The sequence below is a fragment of the Pleurodeles waltl genome, chromosome 2_2 (genome assembly GCF_031143425.1).
Source record: "Pleurodeles waltl isolate 20211129_DDA chromosome 2_2, aPleWal1.hap1.20221129, whole genome shotgun sequence".
In the NCBI taxonomy this organism is placed as follows: Eukaryota; Metazoa; Chordata; class Amphibia; order Caudata; family Salamandridae; genus Pleurodeles; species Pleurodeles waltl.
Genome location: NC_090439.1, coordinates 514,119,182 through 514,134,094, shown reverse-complemented (window position 1 = coordinate 514,134,094; position 14,913 = coordinate 514,119,182). Strand labels below are relative to the sequence as shown.

The 14,913-nt window shown below is 39.9% G+C and overlaps 1 protein-coding gene across 1 annotated transcript in view; it reads left to right on the top strand.

The window, feature by feature from the left end:
• The window catches only part of OSBPL1A (oxysterol binding protein like 1A), a 1,294,449-nt gene that overhangs the window by 117,944 nt on the left and 1,161,592 nt on the right, over nt 1-14,913 (top strand). The window contains exons 4-6 of the mRNA XM_069220031.1: nt 2,974-3,048; nt 7,971-8,082; nt 11,505-11,590. Of these exons, the coding sequence (XP_069076132.1) occupies nt 2,974-3,048; nt 7,971-8,082; nt 11,505-11,590 (273 nt within the window). The remainder of the gene's footprint in view (nt 1-2,973; nt 3,049-7,970; nt 8,083-11,504; nt 11,591-14,913) is intronic.

The following is a 14,913-nucleotide window of genomic DNA, read 5'->3' as shown; positions in this document are numbered from 1 at the left end:
CACCTCAACAGGATCTACATATTAACTAACAAAAAGGGCAAAAGATTCCACTAATACTGACAGACCTCCAAAGTCCAGTACCCCCAAAAGAAAGCAAATACGACTCTAAAAGAATACAACAGCCCAGAATACCATTTGCAAGGAGGATTGCGTTTCCCTGTAAATCACACTCCGGGTTGAACCAACCTTAATGTGTAAATTCTAGACTGTGGTATATTACCCAAAGGTATCCACAATCCTAGGATATGTTAGATGAGTATTGCTTGCTTGGTCAATGTTGGTTCAAGTCACCAATCACTCAGACAGCTGTTGGTTTATTCATTTTTTGAAAGACCTGGTGTTATTTATCATATTCTTCATTGCTCTCTTGTATTAGACATTTGTCATATTATGTACAACTTTTGTAACCCCAACCCATTCTTGACGCAAGAGAGATCCTTCTTCAGGGCTAATAATGTTGTACAAATGAAATACACATCATCTTGTAACCCACATTCAAGGACATCAGTCAGACGTGGACGTGATGTGTTGGGTAATGGGTGTTGCCTGAAGGATTAATAACTTAAACAATCCCTGATCAAGTGTTTTGAAAATCAAATTTAAATAAAGTTGAGAGTTTAGGGCAATCTGTCCCTAGCAGGTTGTGAACCTGTAGACTTTCTTCTAGTCGAAGACAGAGTGCAGTACATACAAGAAAACACCAACACAAAAATTCCTCACTGCCATATCCTGGAATGATAACTCAGGAGAACAGGAGTAATATTACAACTTCCTCAGGCAAGCAGACCCCTGGTCTCCTTTACACAAATCTTACTCCTAATACAGGCATCTGTTCCAGGCAAGCAGCTCTGCTACCTCCCTTATTCAAGCCTCCAAGGCCATGTTACTCTCTAGAATTGCCTCCACCCAAGCAGGAACCCTCTACAACAAGAAAACTGAACAAAAACAGAGTTCCTGCACACTCACTGCTGGACCCATGTGCTGTCGTTGATATAGTCCATCATCACTTCCTCCTGCAGAGGCTAGAGGAACGTGCCATCCAAGAAGCCATCTTAAACTGGATCACCTTCTACCTCCGAGAAAAAGTGAGCATTCAGATCACGTTTTGTCAGCTGTGCATTCTTTCAGGGCTCACTCTTCTTCCATGCCTTCCTTTGCCCATTAATGAACTTCACCAAATCCTTCACCTGAATCTGCTACCACATCCCCAATGTCACACAGATCACCCTAAAGCTGGGCAAGAGTTAAAGAGTAACCTGAACCTGAGCTCATCCAAAAATGTGATTGTAAACTATGGAAAATGTAAAAACTTCCAGCCTGCAGCCATATGGCCACTAGACTTTAACCCTTCTAAGCAGGGGGTGAAGTAATACATTTGGTAGTGATTGACTTTTTACTTACTTCTCCAAAGTTTTTTTGTTAGTTTTTTAGAAAATAGGGCACACTACAAAATACATCTGTGCATCTGAGCGCAAAATACAGACTAGTGTGCTACCTATCAGCAAAATGACTCCAGCTCCTTGTCAAGAATGACGTTGTATATAAATGCAGCCACAATACAGCAAAGTCCCCAGAGTCACTGTAACTCGCCTTGTGCAAGTATGGCCCCCACATATATGACTCTCTCTCCATATTCTTGAACAGGTTTATCAATATGTGACTAGCATTGTGCATGTATAGCTCTCCTGTCACATGCTCTGGGATAGCAGCTTATGGTCACTGCAGGCTTGTATGGTTGAGTATACAGATGTGAAAGAAACAAGTCAACAGTCTAACTGAATCTTCTATATTTCACAAATTAAAACCTATATCACCTTCATTTAATCTTCACCAAGTACTAATAGTAGGTCAATCTAATGTTATGTGACAAATAACTTTCAGAGATTTCATGTTTCTAACATTTATTAAAGAAATAATCTTGTTGGCTGACAGTGAATTGTGCAGTACAAAATTTGACTTCTCACCAGTTTTTGCATTTTGCAATCATTGAAATTTCCTAAACACAAATTTAATACCTTGATAACAGGACAATGAACGGGTTCCATTTGGCTTTTAAAGAATGACTGCTTCTTAAGAATGCTTGCAGAAGAAATATATTTGATTTCTCCTCAACCAACCCAGAGCAAATAAGCCTGACAAACCAAGTAATTCATCTCTTTGGTAAATGCTTAAACTTGTATCTGGAGGGTTCTTGCCTCTGGAGCATAACAGGAGACAAATTAATTTGAATAGGCTAACATACGAACCAGCCTTACTGTCATAAAGTCTTATATTTAAATAGAGTTTACTTTGGTTCTTTAAATTCTGTATTTCAACAAGTGTAATTGCCTGGAAATTAATATGTTGATATTCGATGAACTATGCTGTACTTTGCAATCCTCTACTTAAAAAAAAAAAAAAAAAACGATATTATTCAGCTTAAATAATGGTTGATTGGTAGAGAGAGTATATTTAGGCAAAAGCAGAACCTTTCCTTAGTTCACAATCAAAACAAATTGAAGAGTGAATATTTACCCACCTAATCACATTTTTCGTAATCAATATCTTTATTCACCATTGTGGTTTTTAGGCTTAATTAGATAACTAGTTGTTATGTATGTGATGGAACAAGATGAGACTATTTGTTTCTCCAGTAGCCAACGCTAGTTTCTTCTCTTACAGGATCCAGCTGTTCTTATGGGTTTGAGATGATTGAAATAAGTATTATTATGAAATGGTAAATAACTCAATTATACACTTCCTTTAGCAGTGTTTCTAAAATCTGAAGGTGGGGACCGCAGAAATTTGGGACACAGTGACCCTGTTGCTCCAGATTAATAACTTGTAGATCTAACACATTTAGACAGTTGAACATTGAGATAGTAATTTCGCAACAGTCGAACTGTGGTTAGTACAAGAAAATGTGGTGTTTTAATTGATAAGAATGGTACCAATAGTTAAACTTACATTGTTGTACCTCTTTTGTCTTGACAGGCTGGTGCAGAAGTAAATGTAATAAATGATATGGGAGATACTCCACTGCATCGTGCATCCTTCACTGGACGAAAGGTGACAACAAACATTATTCCTCAGCTAATCTTTAAAAGTATTTGTTTCTTTATGAATGGACGGGATCATTGAAGTAAATATGGTCTATTTTGCCAAAAACTTGTAACATCAAGAGTATGTTAATCATAGAATAGTAGCAAAGCAAACAAATTACATCTGTAAGAGTAAATGGATCAAAATTCACAAAATAGTGTTATCAACACAGGCAGTAAAGAAGTTTTGGATTTAAATCTAGTTTAAACATAATTTTCCTTTTTTTTTTAGTTTGTGATCTACCTAATCCGTTAATTATGATTTGTGTATTTGCTTTAATTATCTGCAATGCAGAGCATTGATATACTCTGCCACTTGACATGTCTGTCACTTTTAAACTATCAGGGTGACAAAGAAGCACCAAACTTGGAAGAGGCAAAAAATCATATTCGGTTTACTTAGAAGTCTTTTAATGAAGGGTTTAAAGATTTTACATCATGTAGTTGATGGGATATCTTGAGCATTGGTACAAACAGATTACATTTTTGGCATATATCGAGTTTCTAGGCATGAGGACTACTGGTCTCCACCATGACCTTGAGGTCAAAAGATACCTAGACAGAAGCACAGTTTGGAATTCTTGTTCTTGGAATTTAGAACTAATTCCTTATCTCTCTTTCCAAGTACTGCCTATTTTATTTTATTACTGTTGTAGTTATATATGTGTTACAGATACGCCGTTACGGTTAATCCCTTACTCTACAGGAGAGCTGATTATTATTTCCTTAGCAACATGTGCACTGTTTGGCCAGTCTGTACAAAGCGTGATGAAAAAGCCTCTGTAGGAGGCCATCTAAAGGTTTCTGTATGGTTAGTCATGTTCACCCAGAGCTATTATGGCGCTAGCCCTTAGAAGGGGACATTACACGTGTTCTGTCAGTTGCTATATATTCAGAGCCAAATGCTTTCTCAAATAGCCAGGCTTTCAATGCTCATCTAAAAGGTTCTAGTGATGCAACGTCCTTTTCTAGTTTTCCTGAGCCTAGGTATCACTAGTAGATTGGCCGTAGACGAGCCCATGGCCCTGGTTGGATGCATCTCAACACAAACATAACAAGAAAGTCCGGGGCTAAGCCATGAATAGCGCTAAAGACTAACTGCACAGTTTAAATTGAATTCACTATGTTATTGGTAGCCAATGCAACCGTTTTGGCAGTGAGAAAGTGTGTGATCCATGAGGGGCCAAGAGCACCCACGTAGCCAATGCGTTTTGAAGTATCTGGAGACGTTTTAGGTCACAGTCTAGTAATCCCAGATAAATGCTATCAGCATAGTTAATTCTCCCTTCAATCACTGCTTCCATGATTATTTTCATGGTTTCTGAGGAGAGGTATGAAAGGTACATGCCCCTTTCGAGAACACATTGTTAATTTGTGGGCTCAGGAATAGTTTACGATCAATTATTATGCCCAGACTTTTGGCCACTGCATTAGGTGTAGGAGGCGGGCCCATTTACCTGGGCTAATAAAGCTCTGACCAGATTCCTGGGTGACCATTGAAGACTACAGTTTTGGTCTTCTCCGCATTAAACGTAAGTTTGTCTTCATACACCTGCAGATGACATGCATAGAGTCTTGGAAGTGAATGTGAGACTCTCTAAACATAGTACGATCTTGGATTCATCTGCATAATTAACAATGCAGCTCCTTCTTCTTGCTATTTCCATTATCAGTTGCTGCAATTAGATGTTGAACAAATGAGGTGAGAGAGTTGACCCATTAGGAACTCTGCAGTCAACTTTGACTTCAGGAGCTATGAATGGTGTCCGACCACGGCTTGAGTTCTTTTACTTATGAAAGAGCTAAGCCATTCATTTGCTATATTAGAAATGGCCAGGGCCTGATACGGCAGAGTAGTATCTCATGATCATCTGTATTAAAGGCCAAGGACAGATCAAGCAAGGTTAGAGCCATAACTTGTCCTCGACCCGAGTCCTCCCATAGGTCATCATTCACTGAAATTAACACAATTTCCATGTTGTGGAAACCTGCTTGTTTAGAATGGAAGAAATCTGAAACTGCATATGGGTGCACAATTCCTGCGCTCAATGGGATTCCAAAGGTTTAACGCTGTAAGGCTTTGAAATATAGGCTTATAGTTTTTCAATATATTGGGATCATCATTTGATACTTTCAGTAGAAGAACAACTGCAGCTCTCTGGAACACGCTGGGTACTATTCCTGACTGCAGGGACAAATTGAGCAATGAGGTGAGAGGCTCAGTTAAAGCAGAGGCTTCGAGCTGCATAATTCTATGACAGCAAGAAAAACATTTTAAAAGTGGATTCATAGTATGTTCATTCTCTGCTTTGAATGCCCTCTTATGGATCACTTGCTGTAATGTTTTTCCTTAACTCTGTAATCAGAAAAACTAGCCAGATTATTTTGTGTTCGGGAAGTTATCCTTGACTTTGAAAGTGACACATGATGGGGCTGAGGATATTGTTAAGTCATCCTCGGCGATGGCATTATCATCTAGATCTTCAGAGATCCCTTATTCAAAACATTGTTAATCTGTTCTCATTCTGAACAAGCTTCCTGTCTATATCCTCTATTTAACAAGGAAATAGACTCTGCCTATGCCTTTCAGGTACCTTTGACCTCCTTCAGAATTAAAGTTAACATTAAAAACAAGCATCCTGTCCCCTCAGATTAGCAACTGATGAAAATTAATTGTTTGTGAGCTCTGATTGTAAAGAGATTGTCAAAGCAGGAATGTCAGTAATGCTTTGTGTTGATGGTAAAGTCAGGATTAGGCTCATGCTCCATCCGCGTTTACGCTTTCCAAACTCACTGGTACTTGTATGAAAATGCCCATCAAGTTTGTTTCACTGTAGATGACTTATGGTACTTTCCATCTTTTGAGCCTGTGACCCTACTATGAGCATCATGAATGTGTGTTAATGATTTTTCTGCACACTTTGTACCCTATCTGTCTGGCTTCCTCGATCTGCACAGTTTTTTTTTAACTGATCCCCCTCCCTTAGTCTTTGATTTCTTTTTTTTTTTTTTTTTAATTTATTTTTGCGTTCGAGCTTGTGCCTTTCTGAGGGCCAGCCTATTTAAGTATTGCCTCCAAATCCATAGGGACACTGTGTATTCTGTTTGTAAAGAGGATGTGAATAGGATGAACTGGATACTTTGTTTGCTTCTCTTTCACCCTCTTTTGCTGAGAGATCTCATCTCAGTGTTTGCCATTGTGGAACCAAACATGTCTTTGTAATTTAATTTGAACCAAGCAGACCATAGATGTGGGTTATTCAGATTGTGCTCAGTTGAATATTTGGAGGCTTGAGAAGTGGCATCTTGTCTAAGTGATTTTAAAGATGTTGAGGTCAACTGCTCTGAGAGTTATAGTTGGTTTTGGGACAGTTTCATTTTTTGCTGTCTCGTATTTTGAATAACTCTGTTTGATATCCAGGTTCTAATTCATTCTTATGACATGAGGGAAATGTTTTGCTTTCACTTCATCTAAAGAACATTTTGAGGCTTCCCTGGTCATGGTCTCTATGCCTGCAGTATATTGGATGCCTTGGCTCAACAAATGTAATCCTCTCATTTAGGAGCCCTTTACATTTATTTTGATTCTTACTTTTTATGCAGGGTGATTTCTGTAAGTTTCTTTTTACCACAATTAGTCACCCCAATCACTGAGGGCCCATGGGGATCATGTGCCAAGCTTTGAAGTCCACATTCATGCATGAAGTGGTTTCAACGGTTATCAAAACGAAGGTAAAAGAGGGATCTTCTCTCACAAGAGCATCCAGACTGAGTAATAAATTCATGAATTTAAGAAAATCTGCTTTGTCTGCTGATCTCCAGTTACTTCTTGCCTCTGCCACCGCTTTTCTGGTACGTTTCCTAATGCCTTTTCATTCCACCCTGGTCATGATGAAAATATCACATGTGGAATCCAGCCTATCTCTTCATTTAATTTGGAATTTCAAATCTGAAGCACTCCTCGACTATCACCCACTTGTAATGCTCTTTCCTCTCCAGGAAGTCTTTACTGATCAACAACGGACATGTAAGAGAAATGCATAGAAATAAAGGGTTACCTGGTGAAGCCCTGGGCTACAGCAAGCTTGGCAAATGCATTTGATCCTTTCCTGACTGCTGGTAATCGCATATAATTTGTCTGAGTATTGTTGATTAGAGACAAGAGTCCCATTATCTATTACAGCTATCTCACCTGTCTCCATAGACAGATGCAGCTGGAGAAGTGTTCACCAAGTTTCTCTGCCCTTAGGATGGAATGATCACCACATCTTCCCTTATAAGAAGAGTCACCCCTGGAGTGACTGTGCTTTCCCTTGGGTAGGAGGCCAGGGCAATTCTTCCTTACTAGGCTCTGGGTAGCCAAATTGATGCTCCTGGTAGTCCTCTATGGATAGTACAGAGATCTTATAGCAGTGAATAAGTGAAAATATGTGCTGTCTCTGGATGCTGCCAATCGTTTCCTCCCTTGTTATTGTACTTTTCTCTTAAAAGACAAGTAGGAGGTTTATGCGTGAAGCGCTGGTTTCCTTTCTGATAGGGGCTAAATATATTCAGTTGATTTCTTTGTCAAACTTTGCAGACTGAACTTCTAATTATTCATAATTCATTTCTGCATGCAGAGTTAGTGATGTTTTTAGATTAGTTCCTCAGTGTATTCCTAAACATTTGGTTTTGTGTGTAGGATCAGGAGATGTTTGGATGTGTTACTTACTTATTAATGGTGACTGCTAAAGAGTTAATCAGGCAGCTGGTATTTGTTGAAGATTGAACTTTATGTTAAACTAAAAATGTCGCCTGTTTTGTCAGAGAGTTCATATTTGTGTAGCCTCATTAACAACTATACTGCTGAAAGTACAGTAGATGTTCTGTCCTTTTTATTTGTTTTTGTAGGAGCTGGTAATGTTGCTATTGCAGTATGATGCTGATACAGCCATCATTAATGGGGATGGACAGACTGCAAAAAATGTCACTAAGGACCCAGAAATCAGAAGCATGCTTGAAGGTATTCTTTAACTAAGGATCTTCAAAAGATGTTAATTTGTTGACTGCATACTTTACTTTTCCAGGCTGTTAGAAATTGGATTACTGGTTGACTGAGATGTGATCCCTAGTCAAGCAGCAACCACAATCCTAGTCAGGGTAAGGCACACGCAAACCCCAAATTGACATGTGCTCAGTCCTCTGGTGACTTGGCACAGAGCAGTCAGTCTTATCTTAGAGGGAATGTGTAAACTATTTGTGCCACGCTTCAGACAGCAAAATAGTTGAAACCACCACCCAAAAAGTACCCCATCCATAGTAAACAGAAATAGAGCTTAATCAAAAACACAAAAGTAAACCAAAATGGCAAAACTCCAGTCAGTAGAACTGGAGTTATGATTTTTTTAAAGAATAAAGTGCAATTTAACTCCTAAAAACATAAAGCGCCAACCACAGCTATCTGGTCGCACTGAACCGGGTCAGCTTCAAAATTTCAGATCTACCACAATGGAGGGCGGGTTGGATACAGTCCCAGATTAGTCCCGCTGGAGTTTTACCTTCTCAAGTTTTGTCAAGAGCCACATTTGTGTGAAAGAAGTTTGCTAGGGGCAAAGAGAGCATCACTGGCGATGGTTGGTGTGGTGTGAGAAGCTGGCTGGGCATCGTGGACAAGTGGGCTGGAGTCTCACTTTGGCAATCCATGTGGGCAGAGGATGCTTGCTGCGCGAAGAGATGGACTTGCAGCGGCTCACACTAATTTTTTGTGTGAATGGTACTGGTCTGGTTTGAACGCGCTCAAAGGCTTGAAATTAAGAGCTCGAGAGCCACACCAAGGGCCCAGGACCGGAGAGGCACCTTTTGGGAGTCAGGAACTCACTGAAGACTGTTCCAGGAGCTTTGGGGTGCCTGTTATGTCCCTGAGATCAGGAGTCTAGCAGACTAGCCCTTTGAGTCACTCTGGGGTACTGTGGAGAAAGACCTTACCATAGACCTCGGTAAGTTGAAGGGGTGATCCATTCCCCTTTCACTTAGGAGGGGAGATACTCCTGCTCTTGTCCGGACTAAATCCCTGCTCGCTTCCAAGGTTAAAAGGAGCCAGAGAATATTTTGGAAACACCCTCAAATAGACATTTGTGGGTCTTCCCAAACTTCCAAGACACACCATGCCATGGTACAGTCACTTCCCACCCCTTCAGTTGGATTTACTAAGGTGGATTTCTCCACACGTGTGAAAGGAAAATTCACACTAGTAAATGCGTTTACAGGCACTAGGTATTCCTTTAGGGCTTCCTGTAAGACTTAAAAAGGGTAATTTAATTCCCACATCTCTGCCTGCAACTGAAATTACCTTGGTGAACAAGGCTCTATATTTGAAAGCTCAATTTGTTGCAATAGTTAGGATTGCAGAAAACCGAAAAGGATTGTGTAAAAGGCAGAGGGCAAATGGCCCTTATTCAGCTTGAAGGACCATGAAGCAACCCATTTGAGTAACAGAGATTCGGTTTGGGGCAGAAATTCACAATGCAATTCTATCCCAGTCCCTCTCATCAACAGCTGAGGCCGGCATCTCGTGTACATATTTTAGTTTTTTTTATGTAGTCTCGTAAACTTTCCATACCATCTTTACACTGATAATATTTCATTGCACTTTATAGTTTCCTACCTAGAGGATATTTCCTGTCCAGCTGAGCTTTCTTTAATCCATTTAGTAATGGATGGTAAATTATCTCACATAAATGTTCCTGTTAATTCTCCACACCCAAACATAGTTTCCCATTCTGGTTCAATGCTGGCTTAATTCGGTCAACATGATGGATTATAAACCAGCCATTTCTGAATGTGCTAATTTATCAGCCTTTATACTTGCTGAAAGTCTGAACGTGCATGCAACCATCAACTTCGTAAGTAAAAGTGTGCAGCATATTTGGACGTCCCTAAGGGGTAAAGTCCTTCCTTAGAAAGTTACCTTAAACAGGGGTATGGGTACCTTATCTTACCAAGACTAGATGATGGGAACTGGATACTCAAGGTATACCGAAGATTCCCCTTGCTCCTATTAAGGTGCCCACAGTTGCTGTAGCTAGATTGGTTCCAAGAATCAAACGTTTGAGCACTACATATCACTCTTGATCATCCTTAAATTGTTTCCAATTGAAACCATATGTTCAAATTGGTCTGTATAGCTCATAAAGAATTTCACTGTATGCACTGAACTATATGTCTCTGAAATTGATTATAGACGGCCCTCTCTCTAACACTCTGAAGAAGGTTTTCTTCAGCCATTAGAAACCAATAAACTTTAACTCAGTCCTTCTTGGAGTGCACCAAGATTGGGAGCTCTGCAAATACGATTAATCAATCTTATGAAGTTTTAAAAAAAAAAAGAGCTGTCTGTGTTGTATATATCCTGTTTTTATCCTGTGACTGTGTTTAATCTAGGTTGTGCTTTTCACTATTGTATATTTTGTAAATTTGTGCAAACATGCTATAATTCATTTGTTTGTAATTTAGTGACACAACTCATGGGGCTGGTTCGTATTTATTAGGAATGCAAATAAATCATTTTCCGAGGCCTTAACATTTTTCCCCAAACATACTGATGTTTGTAGTGCCCGGTAATCCGAAAAGCACTATAATGCACACTCTCTGGATCCCCCTAAACGTCAAACATTCTTCCCACTAGCACCTTCGTTTATTGTAAGATTATGTTTAAAACAGGCATCAGATTGCATGATGTCATTAAAACCTGTTTTTTTCTGACCATGCTTCGGTTCTGGGCTTTTAGGGAGCCTAGTCCCGGATATAGCTCACTTCTGTTAAAGTTATTTTAGTGAGCGCCAGAAAGTGCTGAAGACTTTCAATCATGCCACCATATGATCTTCTCTGATGTCACACCGCCCCATCTGCATAAGGCCAATGTGGCCACTAGTTTTGAGAAGCACTGGGAGCTACTATAGAAAAGGCTGACCCTTCTTCCTGACCTCCTACTCGCCCTAGACTCTCCTATACTGTTACCGGCCGAGAGTTCATTTGTATACTGCTCAGAGTAGATTTTGAATTACATGGTGAGCCTATGAATTTTATAAAATCATGCAATCCAGGTTTGCCTCTATCCTTATCTTTGTTGCTTCAATGTGATGTATTAACCAGAAGCAGGAATTAAGTTCTCTATTTTTCTACAACCTGGAGGTGGTTTAAATGGTTCTTTTTCAGTTATATGCCCTGGTTTGCTGCCTCCAAAGAACTGCTTTTCAGCGGCCCTCTTTTTTGATAGGAGAGAATTAGTCAATGAAACAGTTCATCGTTTATCAGTCTATGCAATACCAAGATCACCTGTCCTTTTGATGTATGCAAGCAATTGGTGTCCGTTATCACAAGATATTACAGAACTAAAGACGTATCTGAGCCAGGAGTCATAACTGCACATTTACATTTCTTTAACAGCTGCAGAAAGAACAAGGGAGAGAAAGCTTGAAGACATGCTTTTAAGAGCTGCAAGAGAGGGAGAAATTGAAAAACTTTCAGAACTGGTAATTGGAGCACTTTTTAATGTTTGTTGTTTGAAAGCGTAAGCCTTGATTACCAAGTGATATTTCTCCTTCACCTCTATACTATTCAGTAGTCATTATCCTTATTATCAATAATTTGAAAGTTATAGCATTTGTGAAAAATTCCATATGCTCTTTTCATTTTCATCCTTACCTTGGGCGATGAAGCCAAGTAACATCACGGCTGGGATTGCCCTTGACATACAGTCAGCATGTGTCGCGTTGTCTTGTAGCCATTTTAATTATAGCTCCATGCATGTTATTTTAACATACTAGGCCTGCCGCTGTGCACTTTAACCTAGATATATTTTATTCGGCTTTGCTTTATTATTGTTATAGTAGCCACTTTTACTGTCTTGTTTTATTTCTCTCTATCTGACTGTTTTTGCTTAGGCCAGCACTCTGTTCTTAAACAAGACATTCTTGCTCACTCTGTGCTTCTTCCAAGGCTACAGTAAGATAGGTTGCCAGTGAACGTGGCAGAAAGTTTAGTCTCTGACATTCATAAAAAACACACATCCTTACTATGGGACATTTTCTCAGAACATCAGCTGTTTTATTATAAAAACACTTCCCTGTCCCTTACATGTTAGAGGGAGATTCAGCCAGAGAAACACAACTGTTTGCTGATTGCTGAATGCTTTGCTACAGCTGTCTTTGCAGACTTCAGGCCTTTGCTCAGGTAAGGGGGATGATGTCTTCCCAGGGGAACCTGAAGGGCAGAATTAGAGCTTAACACGTTGTGCTGTATCAATGACTTTGGGTAGAGATGAGGCACTGCTGGTTAGCTCGAGCAAACCCCGGATTAGGGCGACAGGTGTCGCCTGTAGTGGGTTGGACTCAGTCACCCACGCTTCAGGCGATTCTGCCGCTCTAAATCCAGTAGCCTCATTAGAATAATGAGAGCCTACGCGACAACGTTACAGTTAAGAAGTCTGGGTCACATTTTTAGTTCTAATAAAAATATTTTTAAAAAGCATTTTGCAGTGAAGAAAAGAAACAAAAAACAATTGCTTTCTGTATACAGTGGATGTATGAGATAAATAATCTAATGTATGGTGATTAACTGTACTTTTGGCATGTAAAATAATTCCTTCATGCACACCAATTCAAGTGCTCCATGGCGGGCGGAACGATACATTAAACAGCCACACAGCATACAGTGAAAGAGTAAAACTCCATTGGGTAGAGCCACAGCCCACTCTATAGATATTTTTTATTATTGCGAACAGTGGGTCACTAGACAGCTGCGCTTCAAGCTAGACCTAAAAAGACACTAGTAAAGCATTTCATTAGAAACACCCTTAAGTTTATACAGTGTTTTCACCAGTTCCGCACCTCTTGTAACATCTTTTTGGGAAATATCAAGGCTAATGTGGGAAATGTATTAAAAAAACTAGGTACATTTTACACATGGTAGGAACATTATTTATCGCAGTCCCAACAGTAGGTGCATTTTGTAATGGAAGAGCTTACCACTGTTCCTGCCAGTAGTACTTATTTACTCCTTATCAATGATGATAAGATTTAAATGTCGTTGTGTTGTATTAAATGTTAATTGTTTAATGAACACTACGGGTCTTAGCACACCTATTGTTGTTTTACCGTAACTGATTAGTTTATGCTTAAAATTGCATTTGTAGTTATGCATGTGTAAAGTTCTTGAGGGCTGTAATCAAGTGAACTGTATTGCATGTTTCTGTATCATTCCACTTTTAGCACTTGATATGTGCACACAGGCCTTTCTTTCCTTGCCAGTGTCGGCATCTCAGTGCTTTCTCCCACTGCCCCCTCTTTCCTTTGTGACCTCATTGATCCTGCTGCACCTCCCTTTTTCTGCTGTTACAGTTCACATCTCAACTGTCAGCAGATTGAGCTCTATGTACAGCCGCAATCTGTTGGCTTTGTCCTTGATTGTTTACCTGCCTGAGGCTGTTGGTGGTTTTGCTGTATTTGCTGAACATCTCAGTTCTTGTAGACTAACTGATACTGGAGACCATCAAGGAAGCAGAAGACCGAATGTGATGGAGAATCCATAAGATCTGGATATCAGCTCTTGAACCACCAACGTTTTCCATCTACCAAAGGCATATTTCTATCGTCTTCCACTATGATGTGGCTCACAATTTTCTCCTGCAGCTCGCAGGGCAGGTTTTAGCCCCTGAAGATAGGCTTTCCACAAGGGCTGTTCGGTCTGCTGGTGGCAATACACTGATGACAAAGTAAGAAGAATGGATGTGGGCTGAATCATTTGCATCAGCGGCCTCTGTCACAGTAGTCGCCAAAAGTCATGGATCTCGACAAGATACCTGCTTCACACTCCTATCTGACATGCTCTCTCCCCAGGACTTACGGGATAGAGTAACATCTCTTATGGCACTTCACCATAATTAATAGTAAGACATTCCCAGACAGCCATAGTTGTGGACCTGAGAGTGATCCCAGTGCAAGTAGTATTCTGATATCTTTCTTGAACTTCCAATGGTTCAGCAGGCTTATTAGAAAGTAATAAAGGGAAAAACGAATTGCCGCCTGCAAGATTGTCATGCTTAAGATCGGTTGTCTAAAATTGGTCTGGTTTTGATAAATTGTATGTTTAATTGACTTAGTGTACTATGACTAATGTTATTTACATGCTCTACATATTTGGCAAAATTGAGATTGCATTTGTCTGTGAAAGTAAGGGAGCTAGAGTTTACACAGAACCAACCATTGCAATGTAGGACAGTTGCAAGCAAACAACGCTATTCACTGGAAGAAAGTTTTAAGTACTTCTAGAACATTAAGGTGTCTAGTGAACAATCATCAACAAGTTTCCAGTTGATTGCCTCTGCTGCTGTTTCCTATACATTTTAAATTCAGTTTATATCTGCCCTCCTGGATGGAGGGAACATTTATTGCTACAGTCTACAAGATAGAGCCAAGAAAATCTTCACCAAAGTACAAAGACAGTAACTGTTTAAGTCTTCTTCCGACCAGCTTTGTTGGAATTCTCTTGGGCAGGTTCTTCCCTCAAGATGATCTCTATATAGGTTTCAGTTATCTCTCCATGTGTTAGTATGCCTCCTTTTCTAGGGCAGGCTACAGCAGCAGGGACCAACCTCTGCAGAAACAACTGTCCTATTCCTGGTCAATCTCTGTTCTGGTGCAGCATAAAGGTCTAGACGAATGAAGCCATTTGTTCAAGTATCCATTCTTCTTCTCTTGGGGGCACTGATGGAAGCAAGAACAATCAAGTTAGCGTTCTCTGTTACTCAAGACAACCAATGCAACAGGCTTCATACAGTATTGGTTCAAGGAATGTC